We start from the raw sequence: 23208 nt of genomic DNA on the forward strand, positions 1-23208 counted from the left end.
CTTTAAAGTCCGGACATTAGCATTTTCTAAAGTTGTGATTCTGGTGATCCCTTGAATAATAAAAAAGTTAATAAAATACTTTTCAGGACTAAAAATAACTAGTTAATAGTTTTAGGTTAGTGTTTCATGTGCTGAAAATTGTTACATTGTGATTTATTTCAGATTTGCACTGGGTTTCTTTAAAGGACATTATTTAATTTTAAATAAAATGCAGTTTTCAAAATTTGGGATTAAATGTAAATATTTAAGACTGTTTTTAGTTCTATGTACATGATGTAAAAAGGAAGTATAAGAATTGTCAAAAGAATATTAAATAAAATGGATTTTGAACAACCATTTTCATAAGAACCATGATAATTTTAATTTTGCTGAACAGGTAAATTTAATTTAATTAGTTCTTACTTCTTTAATAGCGACTATGAATATGTCATACATTAATATTTGTCATGTTGTAGTGTTGTTGTTGTTCCAAATATAGAAACCGAAAAACACGCCACAATGTAGGCGTATGCAATGGAAACCAAAGAAATGTGGTTGATAAACATATGACACGACAATACATCATCTGTAACATTTTTTTCCGCGGGTTGATATTTCATTTGGATAGAATTTTGCTTTACACTTGCAAAGTACAAGTGAGTTGTTTACTAGAGTGAAATATTTACACGCGAGACTTGAATATTGGATATCACACAGGTACCCGTAAAATTTTGATGTCATAAAACAAAATATCTGACGCCACAATGGAAAAGTGATTGTTGTTGACGTCAAAAGTTCAAGCTGCCGGGTCAGCTGGGATTAGCGATATAAAGGTGTATCCAGTGTCAACAGCGACACCTACAGAATCGAGAATACACTTGCACTAAAATCAAATTAAGCATTTGACAAACTGAATCATGTAATTTTCAAAATTTCTTTTTGATACCAATTGTATGTTAATTTACAAAGTTCATACACACTCTTGAACTTTTATATCTTCTAGCAGTTCTGCCAAGTCAGTCTGATAATTTTTTGAGAAGACATCTTATTCATAAATCTGTAGACTTTCAACATATATAGATGATGTCGTTATAAAATGTTTAAAACTCAAGTAATTAAATAAACCTGAAGTGGCCAAAGTCGAGGGGGTCAAGGCAGCTTAGTGTTTGAACAACTTCTGATCAATGTTTTTAAAAGATATTTCCCCGCCATGCGTCAATTGGACTATATCCATTTTTTAATAGGGGTGGAAAATTGATATAAAAAGGTGACAATTAATTTAATATGGTAGTTAACTTTCATTTATAGTTAAAATAATATGGTTTAGTTTAAAAATTATTACAAAATAATTGATTGAATAAGAAACTGCACGGCTGAGTATATTGTCACACTATCTTTTAAAATAAACACCCCTTCCTTATGGACTAATCATTACTTCCGATTTAGAACTTGCATGCTGCTGATGATGTGAAGTTGAAAATCTCTGAAAAGTTGACCGTAGATAGCTCAGTTATTTTAAAAGATATCAAGTTCAAAGCAGACAGAACTAGTACGGAAATTATTCTACTTATTCTTAACGTGTTTAGACATTTGAAACATTTTGTAAACTGCTTTGAGGATTGAAACTTGCGTGTGATCACAGTGCCAGAGGCGCTTGAAGAACGACCCCCTTTTAGTAGTTTGAAACATATCCTTATTTTAAAACCCAACCCAAAAGTTTTTACCTACCCTGTTTAGTGGGGTTTTTTCCAGCACATCAGCCACATGACAGTAAACACACACATACTATTTTGTTTGAACTCAAAAGACAGGACCACTTAGGAAATTTGAAATAATTTTGTTATCTGCTAGCTTGCCTTCATTAGTTTATAGTATGGACTATTTTCCAATTAAATCATACAGATAAGGACATGTTATCATACATGTAGGCAGATCCAAAAAGGGGGGGGGGCTTTTCCTCGGGGAAAACTTTGGTTAATTATATAGGAAATGACTGGAGCTGGCCCCCCTTTAGATCACCCCCCCCCCCCCCCCCCCTTTCATGAAAAGTTCTGGATCCACCACTGGTATTTAATCAGTAAAGACATGTTCATCTGTTAAGGATAATTAATCCATCAGTGGCATCACATTGCAAGTTGGTTTTCTATCCCTGTAAGGCGTCAACATGGTCAAGGCAATAAGTAACAGCCTTATCAAACATCATAATTATTTTGACTATAGGCTATCCAGAAATTTCGATTTTTACTCTTTGGAAGCTTTGATGACTATAGACATGATAGACATCTGTTATTAAAAACTATTGGATATCCAATGATTTTTAAACTTCCAGAGGAATCTGTCAAGGATGTCCTTTATCTTCTTTTCTTTTCCCTTTTTTTGCAGGTAAAATTATGGCTGAGCTATTATGAAGTAAATACATTCAGTGTTCTTCCCATATTTATTTTAAGTCTTTGTTAAACTTGCATTTTTCAAAAAATTATGCAGAATTTATTTTTGTTTTAAATAAGGTAATACTTTGCATGAGTAAAGTTTTTTCCTGTCTAGTACTACAGTAAAAGTTTCACATAACATTTCGTTTCGTATACATTTTTGTCAGATAAGAATCGTTACCAGAAATCTAACCAATTAAAATTTCACCTTTTTTTTTCCTGTTTTCAAGCATTAGTATTAGTAATCATGTCACCTCAGTTTCCAGACACAGAATTTGAATTTGAAGGAAAACACCCCCCTCTACGGCTCCAGAAAATAATCAGCTAATTGGGTTTAAATTTTGAAGTTCCAATTTGGGCTCAAACTGCAACTTAAAACATGACAATGAATAGCCTTAGGTTGAGGTTAGGTTCAGTAGCAACCATAGACTAAAAAACATTATTTTATTAAATTAATTCACTATGAACAGTTCACTATGTATAATTTAGTTTTGTTAACTTGGGGGTTTCTATTAAGTATTATTAACATGTCCGATTCATTTAAATATTTGGCAGGAAAAATTACCTGTTTTCAAACTGTACACATTTAAGTCAGGGGTACTACTTGTACAAGTAATTAATTTTTATTTTCTTGTACAAGTAAACAAAATATACTTAAACTTATAAATATAAGTTAGTAATGTTTGAATAATCTCCCTTTAATTTTCTAAAAAATTTACATGTACATGTATAAGTCATACATGTATGTGACAGAGTTGCCAAGCCACGACTGGAGATTTTTTATCGACGTATGCAATTTTTTTGTGTGTGTTTAAACTGCATATCTTCTTTTTTTTGGGTTAAAAGAACAATAATTCCATACCTTTAAACACCTGCATATCCATTTTTACTTCATAAAAATAAAAGATAAGGGGTTTTCAAATATTTATTCATTAAGTATAATTCAAGATAAAGTGATCAGCCATCAATTCAGTGTTCTCCCCAGAAAGGTATTTTTTTTCAATGTAATTTGTCGCGTCGTGGCAATGCTCTATTTCCATTATGATATATGCGTTATTGTTTAGGCCAAATAAAAATATATGTGTGGTTCCAGTAACCCGACCGACCCTAGTTAAAACCCCCGACCCTAGAACTTTTTTTTTCATTTCTGAAAAATAAATTTTCAAACGATCAAATTTTAGGATTGTGAATTAAAATAATTAAATTCATAGATTTCTGTAATCTGAATTTCCATCACAAGCATAGGTCTGTTATGGCTAAAATGCAACAATTCATAACAGAATGCAACAAAATTAACTAAAAACGTATCATGACTGTTTATTTTACAACCAAACACATGTAAAAATGGTGGACTTCTGGTTGGGGCGTGTATAATACCGGAAACAATATCGGTAAACACAGGATTTTTTTTACGGATTTTGACATTCAAAAATAAAAATAAAAAAAAAATTAAAAAAATTTGCCAACCTACCGACCCTATTTTTTAAAAGTATGTAACTGGAACCACACATATATTTTTATTTGGCCTTATTACAAAATGTATTATATTTTTTGTATGCTAAAGGTTTTATTCGGTGAATAAAATATTCTTTTCAACCCTATTCTTTGTGTCAATATTGTTGAATTCATGACTGAGAATACAATTAAACTATAACCATGATAATAGTATTCTCAGTTTATGTTTTCTGTATTCATTTATAGGTCCAGAATTATTTTTTCCTCTTGGGCCAAATAAAAATATATGTGTGGTTCCAGTTACCCTACCTACCCAGTTAAAAAAAAATCTTTATCATGTCTATGAAATATATTGATTCATGGCAGAGACATGTATACCGTGTCTATATGTCTCTGTTCATAGTATTCAATGAATCAGTCCCAGTTGTTTCTTTTTATCAAAATGATATATATTCTTAACAAAATTATCTAACAAAAAGCCTGTTAATGCTTAGTTTTCTCTTTAGGTATCATTGTTTTCTGTCTACTGTGCCATTTGTGCAAATGTAGTATGTATGTATGTTCTGTATCTCCCTCCTTTAGTAGGAGCACCACCATGGGTTATGGTGTAAAAAGGAAAACATTTAACACACTGTATCGATACAGATTTAATGTGAGCATTTGCCTATCCAGTTTCCCAGTCTGGCCGTGACGGGTCTTACTACCAGAAAGTTAACCTTACTTAGGCTTACCCAAAACAATACAATGTAATAAAGCATACAAACACACCACAACCACTCACCTGACTCGCTCATCCTCAAAAATATAAAAAATGAATGCATAATATGAAAAAACATTATATACAAAATAAAGGATAAGGTCACCCCGGATGCCGCACAAATGCCTAGACAACGAACGGGAAACCGGAGAGGACATACTTGGAATCCAAACCGATACCGCTAAATGCCCAGCTGTATTCCTGGTAGAGGAAAGCCAAAAATCCTATGATAAAGGATCTCGGAAAGAAACTACCGATCCATTAGGGGGACAGCTAAAACCCTCAGACATCAGATAGATTGGTCTGATAGTTTCCCACATGGAAACTACTAATGGATCCCATCTGACTACATGTCTCAAACAAACCTGAAAATATCTGCAGAAACCTTTATCAACAAAAAAATATAATCCAAATCATAAAATATACAATGTACATGATGTAAGGCCAAAATAAATAAATAGTGTGTTTCCTATTTCAGCCCGAAAAAAATTAGGTAGGGTAGGTAGGTAAAACATTTTATTTTATGAAAACTTTTTATTTTTTTCTATCGATGACAGCAGAAAAAAATCATTTGATGTGCCTGCATGCTTCTTTGATAATAGTACTCAAATCTACAGCTTTTTTAACTTTCTGTTTTCTGTCCCACAGGGTATACATGTGGGAACAGATTCCTACCCCTTTTTTTAGTAGTAAAAACACTGCAAATTGATGCTAAAGCAGCGACTTATTATGATTGTTCGAGGGGTAGTACTCTTGCACCCTCTTTATTTAATGAACAGATGTGTTTTGATGTTTGACCTGTTGACAGAATTTAATCTTGAAGAGTGGGGTTCTGACAATATTGTTAAAATTTAGGTTTTGAGAAAAGTGAGAATCTTTCTTATTAAATTTATGGAAAAAAATTGTAGATATTTTAATAGGACATGATTTTTTCCCTTCTCTTTCTTCTTCTTTTCCTTATAAACTGTTGTGGGACCAGCCTGAGAAAATTTAAAAGAATAAAAAGTAGACATGGTGCAGGGGCAGATTCATTTATAAATGAACATGAATCATACACCATGTCTGCCTACTGGAGAAAGCTTTCTATTTCTTTTTACACATTGTCTGCCCCTTGTCGTCAATTTTTAGTATTTCCTATCTATTTGTATTACTAATACTAACGTATTTGACGCTGACACGACTATTGCAGTGTGCAGTTTACTATCCATATCTGTATTTGAAAAATCCTAGGATTTTTACCGAGTTACTGTGGATTTTAACAGTAAATTGAACTCATTTTACTATTAAATATTTTGCAACCATGTGATTACATTTTGCATATTGGACAGCTAATATGCTGCACAGTTGTTCAAAGCCATGCTTGTTTATTTTAAATCTTGGTTCTTGAAACGCTTGACTTATCTGTATTGGTCATTGCTATCAAACGTTTTGAAGATCTGTAGTTTTCTAAACGAAGAGTCGGATCCGGACAGACCGAAAAATCCGGATTTTTGATATTTTTTTATTTTTGTCAATAAAATGTTTAGGGTCGGCGTCAGAAACGGAGGTAGGGTCGGGAAACCGGAAACACACTATTTATTTATTTTGGCCTAAGGATAATAATATTTATCCACGAAATCTTTTCACTCTCGATTTACAAAAAGTGATGGGAAGAGAAAGAAAGTAATACTACTGTAATATTTTGCAGACCACATGCATACCTGTCAACTCACCCGTTTTTTGCGGGTGACACCCGTTATTTTCACCTCTCACCCGGGAGTTTTTCTTTACCCGGCGGGTCCCGGGAATTTCTAACATTACCCGTTTCACCCGGATTTCTGACCGGAATTGTTTCCGGTATTTAGAAGTAATACGACCTTCGGTTTTATCGGTCTTTTTCAATGTAACCAAAAGTCAAAATGTAGGACTGTTTACCTGAGCTACGTAACGATATGAAGAGACAACACAGCTACAAGATGAGTTCAGTGACTATCAGTTGACCCCATTAGATGAACTTCCACTTTGCACTTCCTCTGAAACTGACATTGGTACATTTTGGGGAGAAATGTCCAAGTTGCATGACATTTTTCTTAACAAGCCAAGATTTTTTGTTTTGTCAAAACTTGCTAAAACATTACTGGTTTTGCCAAACAGCAATGCAGACAGTGAGAGGGCATTTTCTTTAGTAAAGAAAATAGCTACAGAGTTTAGGGCTGATCTTAATAAGGATACACTGTGTGCTCTTCTTTCTTGTAAAATGAATACACATTTGCATTGCTATGAACTGAAACCAAGTGCAGTTCTTTTAAAGAATGCCAAGTCTGCTACTATGGAATATAACAATAGTCTGAAATAAACTTGTATACATGTTCTAACTGTTTCATATACATATTGACTATATTGACTATATAAATTATATGTAAACATATTTTTGTTCTTCAATTGAGCCCGCAAAATGTCGTACGCGTTATGACCTGAGATTTTTTTTCTCAATGCAGGTCATGACCTGACTTTTCATTTTCAGAGGTTGACAGGTATGCCACATGGTATTAATCATGTCACAAGTGACAGCTTGGGGTATTCCTATCCAAACAGTTATCCCCCAAAGGGCAATAAACACCTATTTGATCACTCTTAACTCTTTCACCGATTGCTGCCCAGACAGAAGCTACTCTGAGACAATGGCTTCCCTGGCTACTATTACTCAAGTGGGAGATCTTCATAATAAATGTCAATAAAAACTTGTTTGTTGTAGTTATTTGTGTATTTATTTCATTCACTAACACCATGTTCACAGTTTTGTTTATGTTTTGATAATTTTTTCTTCATAAAATGTTCAAATTTTCAAATTTTCAGCATTTTTTAGGTAAAATTCTCAAAATTCCGCACTTTGACCCCAAATCGTAATTTTTTAACCCAAAAAGGCAAAATTTTGAAAAATTTTATGAGGCTGTACAAATTCCTCACACTGAACGATGTCTATTCCAAGTGTTTTGTACATAAAACGACATTTTATGGGAAAAAAGTATACTAGTTTGGCTTCAATTCTTCCATATTCTTTCAAAAAAAATGTTCCCTCATTTCAAATTCTCGTAAATTCCGTAAATTTCCTCTGATTTTGACACGATTTTCAACAAACAGAAACGCCATGTTTACACTTTCATCCCGGTATTCATCAAAGAAAGATAACTCATGTTTGCACTGTTTTAAGCGGGAAATATAAAAGAGGTATTCCGATCCTGGTAAAACAGGACTCATCGTCAGTTGTCTGAAGCATGAATCCCGGTAAACCGGGACTCATCGGCGAAAGGGTTAATAGTCTATTGTCCGACTTGAAGGGATTAAAGGTGATATATTTTTTATGATCATAAGCGGTAATTAGATGAAAGTTCAAAATTTAGGACATGGGTTTGCCATATAGAAACGAGAAAAGTAACATCCTCATAATAATTATAGCGTCGCGGGAAGAAAATATAGTGTCGCCGAACCGCGACTCTAAAACGGCCTGGGGAGAACACTGATCATACATAGTTGGCAAAAAGTATCTCTGATTAAGCTACATTGTCAACTTTGGTACCACTACTGAACATGCTTGTAACAGAAGGTGTTCAATTGATAGAGTTGTAGGCTTGCTGTTGGTAGCTGTCTCCATATGTTTGATCCAGTCATTTGGGCAACCATAGTCAGCTTTGCATGAAGTGTAGTAAGCATTGTCTTGACCCTTGGTACTGGATCTGCACCATTTGAAATTAGATCTTCAGGCAGAGTTGAATTTGGCTAAATACTTGGTCTTCTTTTATTGGCTCCTGGGGTACATGTATTTGGTGATAAAATACAGTTTGCATTTTGTCAAATTCTAAAATTTTAAAATAGTCCAAGACAACTATACTTATATAGGTATTCCATTGGGTTGGATAGAAAACAAGCCATAAATATCATATTTGAGGTTGATTTCATTTGTCTTTGAGGTTCTGTAAATGTTACATGTTTTCAACAGCATCAAATAAATCGTTATTTATACAACTTGTACAATTAGTCAATTTAATCCTTTGTCAGTATTTCACCTTTAAGGGCATACGATACAGTTTTGAGCCCGTATTTGAAGTTTGATGAAAATTTCCATTTACAAATGTATGCTATTTTTTGCCTGATTAAATCAAATATGTAATTAAAAAAAAGCACCTTCATTTGCTACTTTTTGCATTAAATAAGGTCGAAATTTTGTATATACATGTACATTGTATTTGCTCAAAATTCAGATTTGTGGCCGTATTTTTCCTTTCGAAAGAAAAGAAAAGAAACTTTTTTGTTTTAAAAGATAAACATAAATTGTTTTTTGTTAAATAATTTGTAATTTCTGTATTCTATAGGTATCCTAAAAGTTTATGCATTTTTTATAAAGAAATACATGTAACTCGATATTATCAAATAGTCATGAATTGAGAAAAAAACGTCATTTTTTGCTGCATATTTATCAAAATAAAAAAAATTCCACTATTTACAGTTTTATAAAATTTGGTCCACATAATCTCCCTGCAAAATGAAACAAAATGTCGGTTTAAAAAATAGGGGTCCATGCACCTGTTTTCAAATTAAATCAGTTTGAATGATAAAAATCAGTCAAAAAATGCATCTCTTCCCGATATGTCATAGTTTGACGTCGCGAAAATAACATTTTACGTTAGCAACGTCATTACCTCCCCGGTAACTGTATTGTATGCCCTTAATCAACCAGGCTTTAGATAATCTATAACAATGCATCGCAAATTATTGATTATTGACATCAAAGATAATCATAGCCATAGGAAAACACTCTGTCATAAATCAAACGTACAGTGTTCAATGACCGTAAATTTAATAACAAGTGTACTGTTGGATTAAATCATCATGAAATTGATTTAAATCCCTGAGGTCACGTTTTGACACATGTGTATTACTTCAACCTTAGAATGTAATTAAAATACTTTTGTTAGCCTTGGGGCCGTAAATTTAATTCGAGACATCCGAAATTTCGACTCATCTAATTTCGACTCATCAGGAGTAGAAATACATGTATCTATATAGAACAAAGTTTGGGACCACGGGAAAATTTCGACTCAATCAGAAATTTCGAGTCAACCGAGTTCGAGACAACGGGAGTCAACTGTACCTATATTTTTATTACGAAATACACAAGAAATTCTTTCAAAACCATCTATAACTAACAAGTTATTATCTTTAAACCAGGTCTCACTGAGCATGCTGAGAAATTAAATATTATAATCATTTATTAAGTTCAAAAGTCATTATCTTTGTAGACTGAAGTCAAATAATGAACATTCCAACATACATATTTTAATTTACAAAATTGTTCTCTGGATTTGTCCTATGGCAAATATTCCTTCCCATTTACAAATATATATATATATACGGTCTTTCACAAAGTAAGCCTTAATGTCCCTTTCGCGTAAGTCCTTTAGAATCAGCAGTTTTTCTTTTCTTCGTTTCTGGATGTCCAAGGGTAATTGTTCTGAAATACCGAAACCTGTATCTTTTAGATTTTTTGCGCTTTTTTTCACCAAATCCGGGCTTTCAAAATTTGAAAACTTCGCTGGTTTTGGTTGAGTCTTCTCACCATGCTTTCCTAGAAGATAGGCCTCAGCAATAGATAACTTTGTGGCCACATTTTCTATTTTCAGACTTTCATCGCAAAATTTGTTTATAATGTCTGTACATTGTTCACCTTCCGATTCTGGGATATTGTAAAATATTAAGTTATTCTGCATGGACCTCATTTGAATGTGTATTAACTCGCTCTTCAGTTTGGTATTTTCCTTACGAATAACATCCAAGGTTTCCCCTATTCCATCTACAGAATGTATTCCACCTGATTTAATTTGCTTCAAAATCTTGTCAAGCTCAGTTTTAAATTCAGAAAAAAACAACTTTCTGTGTATCAAAATCGTTGCTTATAAGGTTGGAGCTTCTTTCTACCTGGTCCATTCGATCGTCTATCGATTTGGCATTTTGTTCCAGTTTATTTACTTTAGAATTTATAGACATAACTACCGAGTAAATTTGTTCGAGCTTACCCAATTTAATTTCAAAGCTATCCATTCTTCGGAACATTTAGTCAACCCAACCTGGCCTTTGTTCTGGAATGTGTTGGGCGAGAGGTAATGTGTGATGAACTTGGTGTATATGATACAACATCATACCGGGGTTACCGTTAGGTGTAGAGCAAAGATGTTGACTCTGGAAGTTTTAAGATGAAGAAACATGCCTTCAACAATTTTTGTCATGTTAAGAAGCTATGGGCATACCAATCCCTAGTATAATATATATGGAGAAATTAGATATAGGAAGATGTGGTGTGAGTGCCAATGAGACAACTCTCCATACAAATAACAATTTAAAAAGTAAACCATTATAGGTTAAAGTACGGCCTTCAACACGGAGCCTTACCTCACACCGAACAACAAGCTATAAAGGGCCCCAAAATTACTAGTGTAAAATCATATATGCTAAATCCTAGGCCTAAAGAATTATGACGGTTGAGAAATAAATACATGTTTATAGATTGAACTGAATATTTTTTCAGAAAATGGATCATCCATTAGATATTGTCAGCGATCTTCAGCATTCTTTAATGAATTCCCATGGTCTGCTGAAGAAAATGAAAGCCATTTCCCGTCAGCTGAATGCCTCCCATACTCTGCTGTTGATGAAACAGAGTACAAGTAACGAACAGCTGTCTGAGTATGTACAGGATATTAGAATGAAACTAGAAATATTTCATGAGGAAATGATGCATGAGTTAGCCAGTGCCTTCCAGGAAAAAACATCTTACCTCAATTCATGTTTAGTGCAGTTACAGCGAGAAGAGGCTACAGTAAAACAACTGTGTTTGGAAACAGAAGGACTTCTAAAGAAAGTTGTCAAAACAGTTAATCCTGCACAGTTTCAGAGAGGGAAAACTCTCCTGGAAGCTTTTAAGTATGCTTAAAATTACCTTAGAAATGAATGATTCATTGTTAAATGTTTTAAATACTTGCATGCTTATACAAGTTACAAATGTATTCTTAACAGACAACTTATATGTTACCTTCTTGAACAACTTACACTAATAATATACTTGTATCATTCAAATCTTTAAAAAAAAAAAAAAAGTGTCTACTGATTTATAGATAGTAAGATATCATCAGGTCTTAATGCAGATTTGTGAATATTATTAAAAATGAGCATATAACATACATGTGCATGTGATTCGTTGTGTATAAAAACTGCTAAAAAGGGATAAGGTAAACCTTCTTCAATGCAACAGGCTTTAAAAATTATCAACATGAGAAACAACTGTATAATCATAACTTTTATCATGAGTTGATATACAAAAAACAGAGACCTCTCTTTGACAAAGAAAGTATGTTGTTGTTTCTGAGATATTTACATGATATAGTCAAAAAGCTTTTCTTAACCTTGATAAAAAATTAAATCTATGAATTCAAGATTATAGATCTAAAAATATTCATAGTCTGGAGTTTGTACATGTACATTTGTACAGGTTCTATTAAATGTTAATGTTAAGTTCTTTAAATTTTAAAGTGCATTCTATGATGTACATTTTGTGCATGTAACTTAACTTTATGTTAAGCAACCATTGGGCTGCAATAACTTTTTATGTACACTGACAATTATTCAAAGTAACCAATGGGATACAATATCTTTTAGTGTTCATTGACAGATTCAATCTCTGTAGTTCTAATTATCAATTGACGCATCATTTTGAGAAATCTGCTTATTAGAATTTCATGTATCTCATTTCAGGATAATTTCTAAAGAAAATTCTGCCGACCTTGAACTGGAGGAAGATGTAATATGTTTAGACTTTGTACCTCAGAGACCAGCTGATGACTACTCTAACTTTGGAAGTATTAGGATTAATCATGCTGACAACCTTGTTAAAGCAGACAACAATCAGAAAAACTTGAACCAAAATAGGGTGACACTGTCCAAGTCCAGTCAAACAGAAGTACTGTTTAAAGACTATTGTCCATTTTGTGGACGTACTTACAGTAAAGGCAAGAAAGATGTAGACAGCCAGACTATGATAAGTTGTGTAGAGTGTGAAACACCATCCCCTGTACATGTGGATGGGAATGTTATTGCTAGTAAATCAGTAAATTCAACTGAACAGGTTTTACAAAATAAATGTCCCGGTCAGGACATAGCTATAAACAGTGTTTTAAAAAATTTGGATAATAGAAAATTGTTGGAAACTGTTAATCCTAACATCTCTCCTTGTGTGAGGTTAGTACGTAACTTTCTAGAGGATGTTGGTTTGAGTAAGAGATCCACATCAGAGGAGAGTATTTCCTCATATCCTGAAGATTGTAAAAGTTCGCCTTCAAAACCGCTTAGGAAGGAGAAATTACCAGGGAAAGTTCAAATGAGAAAAACGGCTGGAAAGAAACTGAAAGATAAAAAGTTTGAAGAAGATTTTGTTTGGAATAGTAGTGATGATGAGATGGCGGAGGAAAGATCGTCCTTAAATGTCAAAAATCATGGAGACGGAAAAGTAGACAGTAAAAAACATCTAGGACATGATACTGACAACCACACACAGAATTTATATGTGTAAGATAAAAAGACATTTCTTGCATTACTTTTTTATAGTATTTCTTGAGGTTGGAAATATGTACCCATTTCCAAAATAATGCTCCATTTCCCGAATTAACACCTTTCATGTTAATTTAATCAATTTATTGTGCTTGATATAGATAACATTAGATCTGCTCATTGAAAAACATAGCTGCCTGGTAATACCAATTACATGTAACAATATTATAAGATTTATCAGACTTGTATTTTAACTTTTAAGAATGCTTGTATTTTTCCAGACCACCTCAACCTCCTGGTATCGCAGAAATACCAAAGATGCCAGCTCTCCCTCTATCTGAGAAGGAGACACTGAAACAGAAGAAACCAATGTTAGCTGCTCGAAGTCTGTCTATGTTGACTGGTCTGATGACTACAGCCAAAGCTGAGAATGTCATACATGAGCCACATGTTAGTCATAAAGGTTGGTATGCTCATGTATGTACGCTCATTTGAACTTAGGCATTCTTCTACAACAGTTTGTCATTACAATTCCTCTGAAACTACACAACAGAATTGCATGAAATTTTGTAGTTAATAAAATAATATGTAGATATTGTATTGATGAGAAATTATTTTCAAATGACTTCTGGTAGTAAAAGAAACAAACCAACATAGACTAAATAGAATATAACCATATTTAAAATAATAAGTCTATCTATCAACTTTTATATGTGTTTTGAAGAAGAATAAATAATCAGGTCATATATTTCACTTGAAAAGGTCGTTCGCACAAAATCTTCCCCTCAGCTGTCATAGCTGAGAGGGAGATCTCCCTCTTTGAAGGTTTCAGAGGTTGGCAGGTATGGAAGACAGTCTGAATAGTAATAGGTGCAGATGAAGATTTTAGGGAATGCAAATTTTTATTTTGCACTAATCTCGCATGGGACATTCATAGTGAATATTGCTTACAATGCTATTATTTTCATGCATTTTAGATTTTCCTGAAGATGCTGAAAATTCAGACTGGTGGCGAAAAACAACTGATACAGAAAATTTCCAGTCACATGTATCTCCAATTATAGAACCTAAATCTATTGAAAAATGTCTACCATTTGGAGGAGGCCTAGGATCAGGGGACAGTAAAACAGAATATTGGTTGAACGACCAGTCAGACATGATGACCTCTAATTCTATTACAAGTACACCTAAAGGTCAAAAGAAAATTACTGAGTCAGTATATACAGATCAAAGTCTTATTGACGAAGAAGCAGAGGAATTTAGATTGAGACGCCCTTCCACCAATATAAAGATATCTCCCCGTCCAGTAACAGTTAAAACTGAAAAAGATGCAAATAACAATTTTAATGCTATCCCAATAAATTATAGAATGGCCAGTCTAGAAGGAAGTGGTGGACATCTTGACCATAAGAAGCAGAGTATTATACCATCACCTGTCAAATTTGAACCCGTACCATTACCTGTCAAATTTGAACCCCTACCATTACCTATAAAATTTGAACCTGTACCATTACCTGTAAAATCAATGGTCAAGACTGAAAATCTTCAGACCAAAGATGACAGGACGGATGGGGATTCAAGCGGTATAGCTGATTCTGGCTGGGAAGAAGATTCTGGAGTGTCTGATGGTAAAGATTCCGGAAAGTTCGGCAATAATTCGTTGGAAACCTCCCAAGACAAAGCTACATTCATTAGGGGTGGAGAAATATGGACAGAAACTGTCCCCAAGGTTGTGACAACTGGGAAAAGTAACCCTGCTTACAGGTCAAATGTGGGGAGAGGTCACAATGCAATGAACGACTGGTGTGAAACAGGCATAAATTCTAAAACAGGACAACATTATGTTCACAGCTTAAACAAGTTACAGGAAGCATATAGTTCAGGCGATGAGTGGTGTGAGACAGGGTCTGGTGCTAAAAGTAAACAAGTAACCAGTTTGTTAACAGGCAAAAAGGGGCATAACCCTAAAGACGATTGGGGTAGTTCAGTTACTGGTCCTTCAACAGGAATCAGTACAAGCAAAATTAACACCGGAGAACCAGATGAAGCAAAACTGAACAAACCTGAACCAGACACACTGAGTGTTAATCCTAGAGCTAGTACACCTAGTCCTGTTGCTAAATACATAGAGAAAATGTCAAAAGGTATATTATAAATATTTTTTTATGGCCCCGCCACTAAGTGGTCGGGACATATAGTTTTACCCTTGTCCGTCATTCCGCAACAAACCATTATAGGGAGTTTTTTTAAAAACCGCTTCAAATATTGGGCTGATATATGGAATATAAGTTCTCCATGATGAGTTACAGATCCAGTTTAAGTTTCGTTCTGCTCCCCTAATTTTAGTCAAAATTACAGGCTTTGGACTTAGATAAATTTTGAAAATCACAGTTATACAAACTTTTTTCTAAACGCTTTCAGATATTGGGATGATTTTTGGCATGTGAGTTAACCAAGATGAGTTACAGATCAAGTTTAAGTTTTGATCTGCTCTGCTAATTTTTGATGAAATTACGGGCTTTAGACTTTGATAAATTATTGAAAATCACAGTTATACAGACTTTTTTTTCTAAATGCTTCCAGATATTGGGCTGATTTTTGGTTTGTGAGTTACTCATGATGAGTTACAGATCAGGTTTAAGTTTCCCTCCGCTCGGCTAATTTTTGCTGTAATTTTTATTGAAATTGCAGATTTTTCAACTTTTGGAGACAGGGCCATTCGTGTCGCTGTGACACATCTAGTGTTAAATAAATGTAAGAATTTAATTTATGAATAAATATCAAAATGTATTAAGGCTAAAAGACAGGCTTGTATTGTTGTAATTGTGGTTTTCCAACAATATTAATGTTCAGTAGTTATTGCTCATGTATGTGAAACTATAAAGTTTATAATGAACAAACCTGATTAACTCTGACACATGAATGTTTATTTGATATTATAGGTGTATCCAAGATTCTGCCTCCAATACCAGCCAAACTTATTGGAAAAATTGGTGGGAAAGACCAGGGTTTCCATTTCCCAATAGGTGTCACCACTTCAAGTAATGGGGATGTCATAGTGGCAGACACTGGAAATCACCTTGTTAAGATTTTCACGGCTGACGGCAAACTGAAATTGACCATCGGTACCACGGTAATTTAATTTATAACAAATTGTGGTTATGAGCAAAACAAATGATCAAAATTTTCATCAGTTTTGAAAATGTAAATGAAATTCTTAATTTGCCTCTTTATATTGTTTTTCAATTTTGAATGTGCCTGTTTCCGTGGGTTTCGTGAATGTTTAAATGGAACGGCTTGTCCTGAACATGCAAAATATTTGCCACTGGATGTTAAGCAACCAACAATCAATCATAAATAGAACAGCCCTTCTATAAATCAGACTAAAAACAGTACTTTTCTGCATAACATTTTAGGTAATTTTGAAAAGCTATTTGTTTTAAGTAAGACCTCTCTGTGATATCTATCCAGGTTATTTAGCATATTATATTATTTTTTTGCCAGCTGAAACCTGCCATGCAGAGACCATCAGCAGTGGTTGTAAATGAGAGAGATGAACTGTTTGTAAAGGATGATAAATGTATCAGAATGTTTGATTTAGAGCGAGGTGCTATAATTAGACAGATGGGTATTGGTCAGCTCTCTCAACCTTATGGTAAAATATGGTTAAATTTAGATATAAACATGTTATAGTTAATAGACAGATGGTAATGGATAACACTCCCAGCCTTCTGGTATGGTATGATAAAATTCAAATATAACTTAAACAAATAGAAAACCACTTTCTCACCCATATGTTGAAGTATTGTCATATTCAGATATATAATTTATACTTGAAGAAAATTGGATTACTCTAATCCTTCATTAATATGCCTAAATGATAAAGAATTGTTAAATTCAGATATAAACATTCAATACTTAATTTGTTTAATTCAGATATAAACATTCAATACTTAATTTGTTTAATTCAGATATAAACATTCAATACTTAATTTGAAATGGTTGGTACATAATTATGTACAAGATTTAATTCAAGATACGAAATTGTGAAGATGATCAAATGACATAGACCTCAGTGAAATCTACAGGTCTTGTTTGGGTAACACTGTAATTTTCAATGCAACTCTTTATAAAAAAATTGTTGTATATAAAATGGTAATTTTCAACTTGAATTTCTATTCTTCAATGTTATCAACTCTTTAATTTCAGGTCTGAGTATGACTCCTGACAAAAATCTGTTAACACTGGATGTTGATAAAAGAAACCCTAAAATAGTTATTTTCTCCCAGAAGGGAGAATTGGTTAACTCGTTTCCTTATGAGCCACTGCAGGGACGTATTCCGCAGACAAGGTGTAGATTTCTAGATGTTGGCCAGAGTACACTTGTTGTCAGTGATCTAGGTAAATAGCTACTGAAAAATCTGAACTAGAAGCACAACTAAAACATCATCAACAAAGCTCAAATTACCTAATCTTGGATCTGTTGCATTCAAACATACATGTACATGATACCCAGAAAAGCCTTTTTTTATTTGTCTGTCTCCAAAAACTTTAAATTAATTTCATAAATGGCATTTACACCATCTATTAACATATTTTATACCAGTTAACTGGCCTCAGAACACAATTATTCTTCCCCTTGGCTACAATTCATTTTTTAGTTAAAGTCAAATTGAATTAAAAAATTTGCACCGCTACAAACATGAAATAAATTTAACTGCTTATAGACCATTATTATTCTAATAAACTATGCTTGTCCCAGAACAATCCGTCAGTGCTTTTTCTTTTGAGGGCCCTATTAGCATGCCCATGGTAGGATTTGAATCTTGAATAAATGACGAAGGCGGATTTCTACCCTACTTTCATTTTGGCCAAATCACTACTTTCACTTTCAACAATAATTTTTTATACGACCGCAAAATTTGAAAAAATTTTCGTCGTATATTGCTATCACGTAGGCGTCGTCGTCGTCGTCTGAATACTTTTAGTTTTCGATCTCTAACTTTAGTAAAAGTGAATAGAAATCTATGAAATTTTAACATAAGGTTTATGACCACAAAAGGAAGGTTGGGATTGATTTTGGGAGTTTTGGTCCCAACATTTTAGGAATAAGGGGCCAAAAAGGGCCCAAATAAGCATTTTCTTGGTTTTCGCACTATAACTTTAGTTTAAGTTAATAGAAATCTATGAAATTTTGACACAAGGTTTATGACCACAAAAGAAAGGTTGGGATTGATTTTGGGAGTTTTGGTTCCAACAGTTTAGGAATTAGGGGCAAAAAAAGGGCCCAAATAAGCATTATTCTTGGTTTTCGCACAATAACTTTAGTTTAAGTAAATAGAAATCTATGAAATTTAAACACAAGGTTTATGACCATAAAAGGAAGGTTGGTATTGATTTTGGGAGTTTTGGTCCCAACAGTTTAGGAATAAAGGGCCCAAAGGGTCCAAATTAAACTTTGTTTGATTTCATCAAAAATTGAATAATTGGGGTTCTTTGGTATGCCGAATCTAACTGTGTATGCAGATTCTTAATTTTTGGTCCCGTTTTCAAATTGGTCTACATTAAGGTCCAAAGGGTCCAAAATTAAACTTAGTTTGATTTTAACAAAAATTGAATCCTGGGGGTTGTTTGATATGCTGAATTTAGAAATGTACTTAGATTTTTAATTATTGGCCTAGTTTTCAAGTTGGTCCAAATGGGGGTCCAAAATTAAACTTTGTTTATCAAAAATTGAATAAATGGGTTCTTTGATATGCCAAATCTAACTGTGTATGTAGATTCTTAATTTTTGGTCCAGTTTTCAAATGGTCTACATTAAGGTCCAAAGGGTCCAAAATTAAACTAAGTTTGATTTTAACAAAAATTAAATTCTTGGGCTTATTTGATATGCTTTATCTAAATATGTACTTTGATTTTTGATTATGGGCCCAGTTTTCAAGTTGGTCCAAATCAGGATTCCATATCAAGTATTGTGCAATAGCAAGAAATTTTCAATTGCACAGTATTGCACAATAGCAAGAAATATCTAATTGCACAATATTGTGCAATAGCAATTAATTTTCAATTGGAGTTATCTTTCTTTGTATAGAATAGAAGTTGATAATATATGTTGGAAATTTGCCAGACATGACTATGATGTCATTTTCTATTTTTATCTGCCAATAACTTTATGTAAATAACTTCATTGGAAATTTGCCAATATAAAATGTTGCTGATGAAGCTTTTTTTCCTTATCTTATCTAAAATGTTTTTAGATAATGTATGTTGGACATTTGCCAGACATGACTATGATGTCATTTTCTATTTTTATTTGCCAATAACTTTATGTAAATAACTTCATTGGAAATTTGCCAATATAAAATGTTGCTGATGAAGTTTTTTTTATTGTTTTATACAATAAACAATGTATATTCACTTTTACTACCAACCAATCTTTACCATTCAGTGATAACAAGCACTTTATTTTACATTTTAATATTTTATGATGTATTTAAAAGAGTAGTTATTGTTGCAAACTCCATTAGAAATTTGAATTGATATCAGTTTTGGAAAAAGGGAAACGGGGATGTGAAAAAAAAGGGGGGGGGGGTTTAAATTTTTCTCATTTCAGATTTCATAAATAAAAAGAAAATTTCTTCAAACATTTTTTTGAGAGGATTAATATTCAACAGCATAGTGAATTGCTCAAAGGCAAAAAAAATATTTTAAGTTCATTAGACCACATTCATTCTGTGTCAGAAACCTATGCTGTGTCAACTATTTAATTTTAGATTTAAAAAGTTTGAAGAAGAAATCTTTAATTGATTTGTAAAATCTTGACATTTGTTTTGTGTAAAAAAAAACATGTAATGTCAAAAATTTGATCACAATCCAAATTCAGAGCTGTATCACGCTTGAATGTTTTGTCCATACTTGCCCCAACTGTTCAGGGTTCGACCTCTGCGGTCGTATAAAGCTGCGCCCTGCGGAGCACCTGGTTTCCACATGTTTTACTTATTTCAATATATATGCAACTGATAGGACCACTTAAATAGTAAACATTTCAAAGAAAACAGTAGACAGATTACTTGGGAAGAAATACCCCATATAATAATTGGGAACTACATTCCTAGACCACGAACAAAGGGAATTAATTGTGATCTGAGGCCAACTGTCTTAAAGGGGAGATAATTCAACTCATCTTGAAAGTAAACTTTATATCCTTATCAATAGAAAAAATCCAACAAAAACACATACAGGACGTGGCAGTGTACATATCCATCCTTTATCTCTAACAACAACATAAAATATACCCTACTAAGTAGTCTGAGATCTGAGAGTACTTGCAGGTTGTTTCAAAGCAACTAACAACAAATTGGAAAAAAATCAAATATCTTAGTCAAAAATATCAATCAATCAATACACATCCAATATCCAAAGGATTAAGGTCTCTAATTTCTGATTTACTAAAAATTTTATTTTCAAGGTCGACATGAGATCTATGTAACCGATCTACAAGGAAAGATCAAGTCGTACTTTGGTAGGGGAGGATATGGCAATGGAGAGTTCTTTGAACCTTCAGGTGTTGTTGTGGATAGTACTGGTAATATGATTGTAGCAGACAGTAAAAATGACAGGGTTCAGGTAGGAAATAGTTTACTAGGTTGTGGATAGTAGTGGTAAAATCATCATGAAATTTCAGCATTAATTACATTTTGCCTCATATGCCCTGCCTGTTTCTGTATATCCTATATCATATTAAATCTTTGATAAAGGTAGTTCAGAAGTTGAAACCTAGAAGTACACATGTTAACCTAAAAGTACACATGTTCTTTTTATTGTGTGTTGATGTTTTAGTTAATATGACTTTGTCTCAAGTACTTTGTCTGGAACTTCAGACTTACAAAACTTTTGTGATGATCTAGTCCCATGAAATATTTCCTCTAAAGGCAACAGACTTTTGTAATTACTTGTTGATAACATTAACATAATTATTGATGGGATTAGTGTACTGAACTTCTTATATCATTTAAGGAGTTCACTTGGTAAATTATAACAACATCAAGTAAAGTTTTTTTTTGTATTTCAGATATTCCGTCCAGATGGTGGATTTGTGTGTATTGTTGGTTTTTCAGAACCCATCAAAAGACCCTCCGATATGCATTTAACAGAAGATGGACGTCTTATTGTTGTCAACTTCCTCAATCATCAGCTCAAAATTTACAAACTAGGTGATACCTGAGAATTATGTGGAAGGCTTGTCAATTAACCAAAATCATAATTGGTTTCAAAGAAATGAATATGTGCCTGTTATTCCCTGATTATTATGAGAGAAAAAAATACATTTTTCATGATAATGTGAAGTTGTAACAAGATGTAATAGAGGAATTTGAACAATAAACTGATATTGAAAAAGAAGCAAATTAGAATGACTTTGTTATCACTTATAAAACAAGGTGGTAGTGCTACATGTTAGATTTTATTATTCGCATTCCAAAATAATCATGTTATTTTTTTTTATGTAATTTTTTGTTAACAGTTATTAAGTTTTATGTAGATTTGTATTATATGTAAGGCCAGTATTTCAGCCTAGGCATAATTAAGAATAATTGTTATGTGTTTGGCACTGTTGTAAGTTGTGGCCATAATGGTTGAAAGTGAATATACTGTGGATTCATTTATTTTCTTGGATTGAGGAAAACTTGCATTTTTGTAAATGTTTGATTTTGTGGCTTTCCAAAAGTCTACATTTAATCCTACAGTAAATAATTGATTCCTTGAACATTTAAATTTGTGGTTTCCCTGTAACAACAAAATCCATGAAAAATTTGTTTCCAACAAACGATAATAAATCCACTGTATATTATTGATGTTAAGGTGAGCCTGAAAAGCAGTATTTGTGATGACTGCCATATCCAAACTGATGCTGGTATTTCTAATGTCATTAATCTACTATTTATCAAATTTTCAACAACTCTGGAAACATTGACCTCAAGTGGACAACAACGTTGCCAAATACTTGGAGGTTATTTGTCAGAGAGCTTTCATATACTAGGTAGGACTATATGTAGTTCCATTTTCTTGACAATTCCACCTGACAGATTTCATTTCAACATAAGTAAACCGCAGTTTGAAAGTCAGTTGTCCTTTAGAGTGAAATTATATACATTTATATACAACTTTGACTGCTCTTGAATCATTTTTGCAACCTTATTTCTTGCACAACCATTTATATTAAGTCTGTGGTTCTTAATTAATTGCAAATTATGTCTTGGATTGATGTTATCATGAATTATCCATGGTACACAAATGTGTTTGTAAGTATCATTAAATCTGTATTTGTTTTCAATAATATTGTATACAAGTTAAAAAAAGGTAATAATTTGTTTTATTCCATATTGATATTATTTTAGTAGATTTCTCTATATGAATTGGATTTTGAATAAAAAAGAATATTCACCTGAGAAAGTGTTATTCACCTGAGAAAGTGTTATTCACCTGAGAAAGTGTTATTCACCGCGCTAAACGTCGCACGCTTTTACATGCTACGTTATGGTAAAATGTTTCATGTAAAATTTGTTTTGGTATTATGTTTGTCATCAAATACATTTTATCTCCTCGGAATATGGAATAAAACAATTACTGTATTTTGTTTTGGTAAATATGTGGTTTAATTGACTTTTGAAAAACTGATATTCACTTCGGCCGTCCGCCTCAGTGAATATCATTTTTTCAAAAGTCAATAAAACCGCATATTTACCTCATCAAAAGACAGTAATTGTATAATATTTTTTTTGAGTTGAAATATCATAATTTGTTATAGTTGTATCAAGTTTAACATATTTTAGTGTTAGAAATATGATGTAAACAATTGTGTTTCCTAAGACAAGATTCCATGCAGATTTTAGCCCTCATTGAAATGTATTTATATATTTCTTTTTTTCTAGATCTGTTAGAGAAGTAGTTTAAAAAAAAATCAGGATAAATATATTGTAAAAAATTCCTACTTGTAGACGATTAATTTTACCATTT

General features: G+C 32.9%; 1 protein-coding gene across 1 annotated transcript; it reads left to right on the plus strand.

The window, feature by feature from the left end:
* The first annotated feature begins 1413 nt into the window (after window positions 1-1413).
* LOC139520928 (uncharacterized) lies at window positions 1414-21560 on the plus strand. The gene is made up of 10 exons (XM_071314014.1): window positions 1414-1528; window positions 11180-11574; window positions 12403-13212; window positions 13476-13657; window positions 14172-15338; window positions 16137-16327; window positions 16699-16849; window positions 17404-17595; window positions 20663-20820; window positions 21266-21560. The coding sequence occupies exons 2-10, from the start codon at window positions 11183-11185 to the stop codon at window positions 21416-21418; spliced, it is 3396 nt and encodes a 1131-aa protein (XP_071170115.1). The 5' UTR covers window positions 1414-1528; window positions 11180-11182; the 3' UTR covers window positions 21419-21560.
* The last annotated feature ends 1648 nt before the right edge of the window (window positions 21561-23208 follow it).

The sequence above is a fragment of the Mytilus edulis genome, chromosome 4 (assembly GCF_963676685.1).
Source record: "Mytilus edulis chromosome 4, xbMytEdul2.2, whole genome shotgun sequence".
NCBI classification, from domain to species: domain Eukaryota; kingdom Metazoa; phylum Mollusca; class Bivalvia; order Mytilida; family Mytilidae; genus Mytilus; species Mytilus edulis.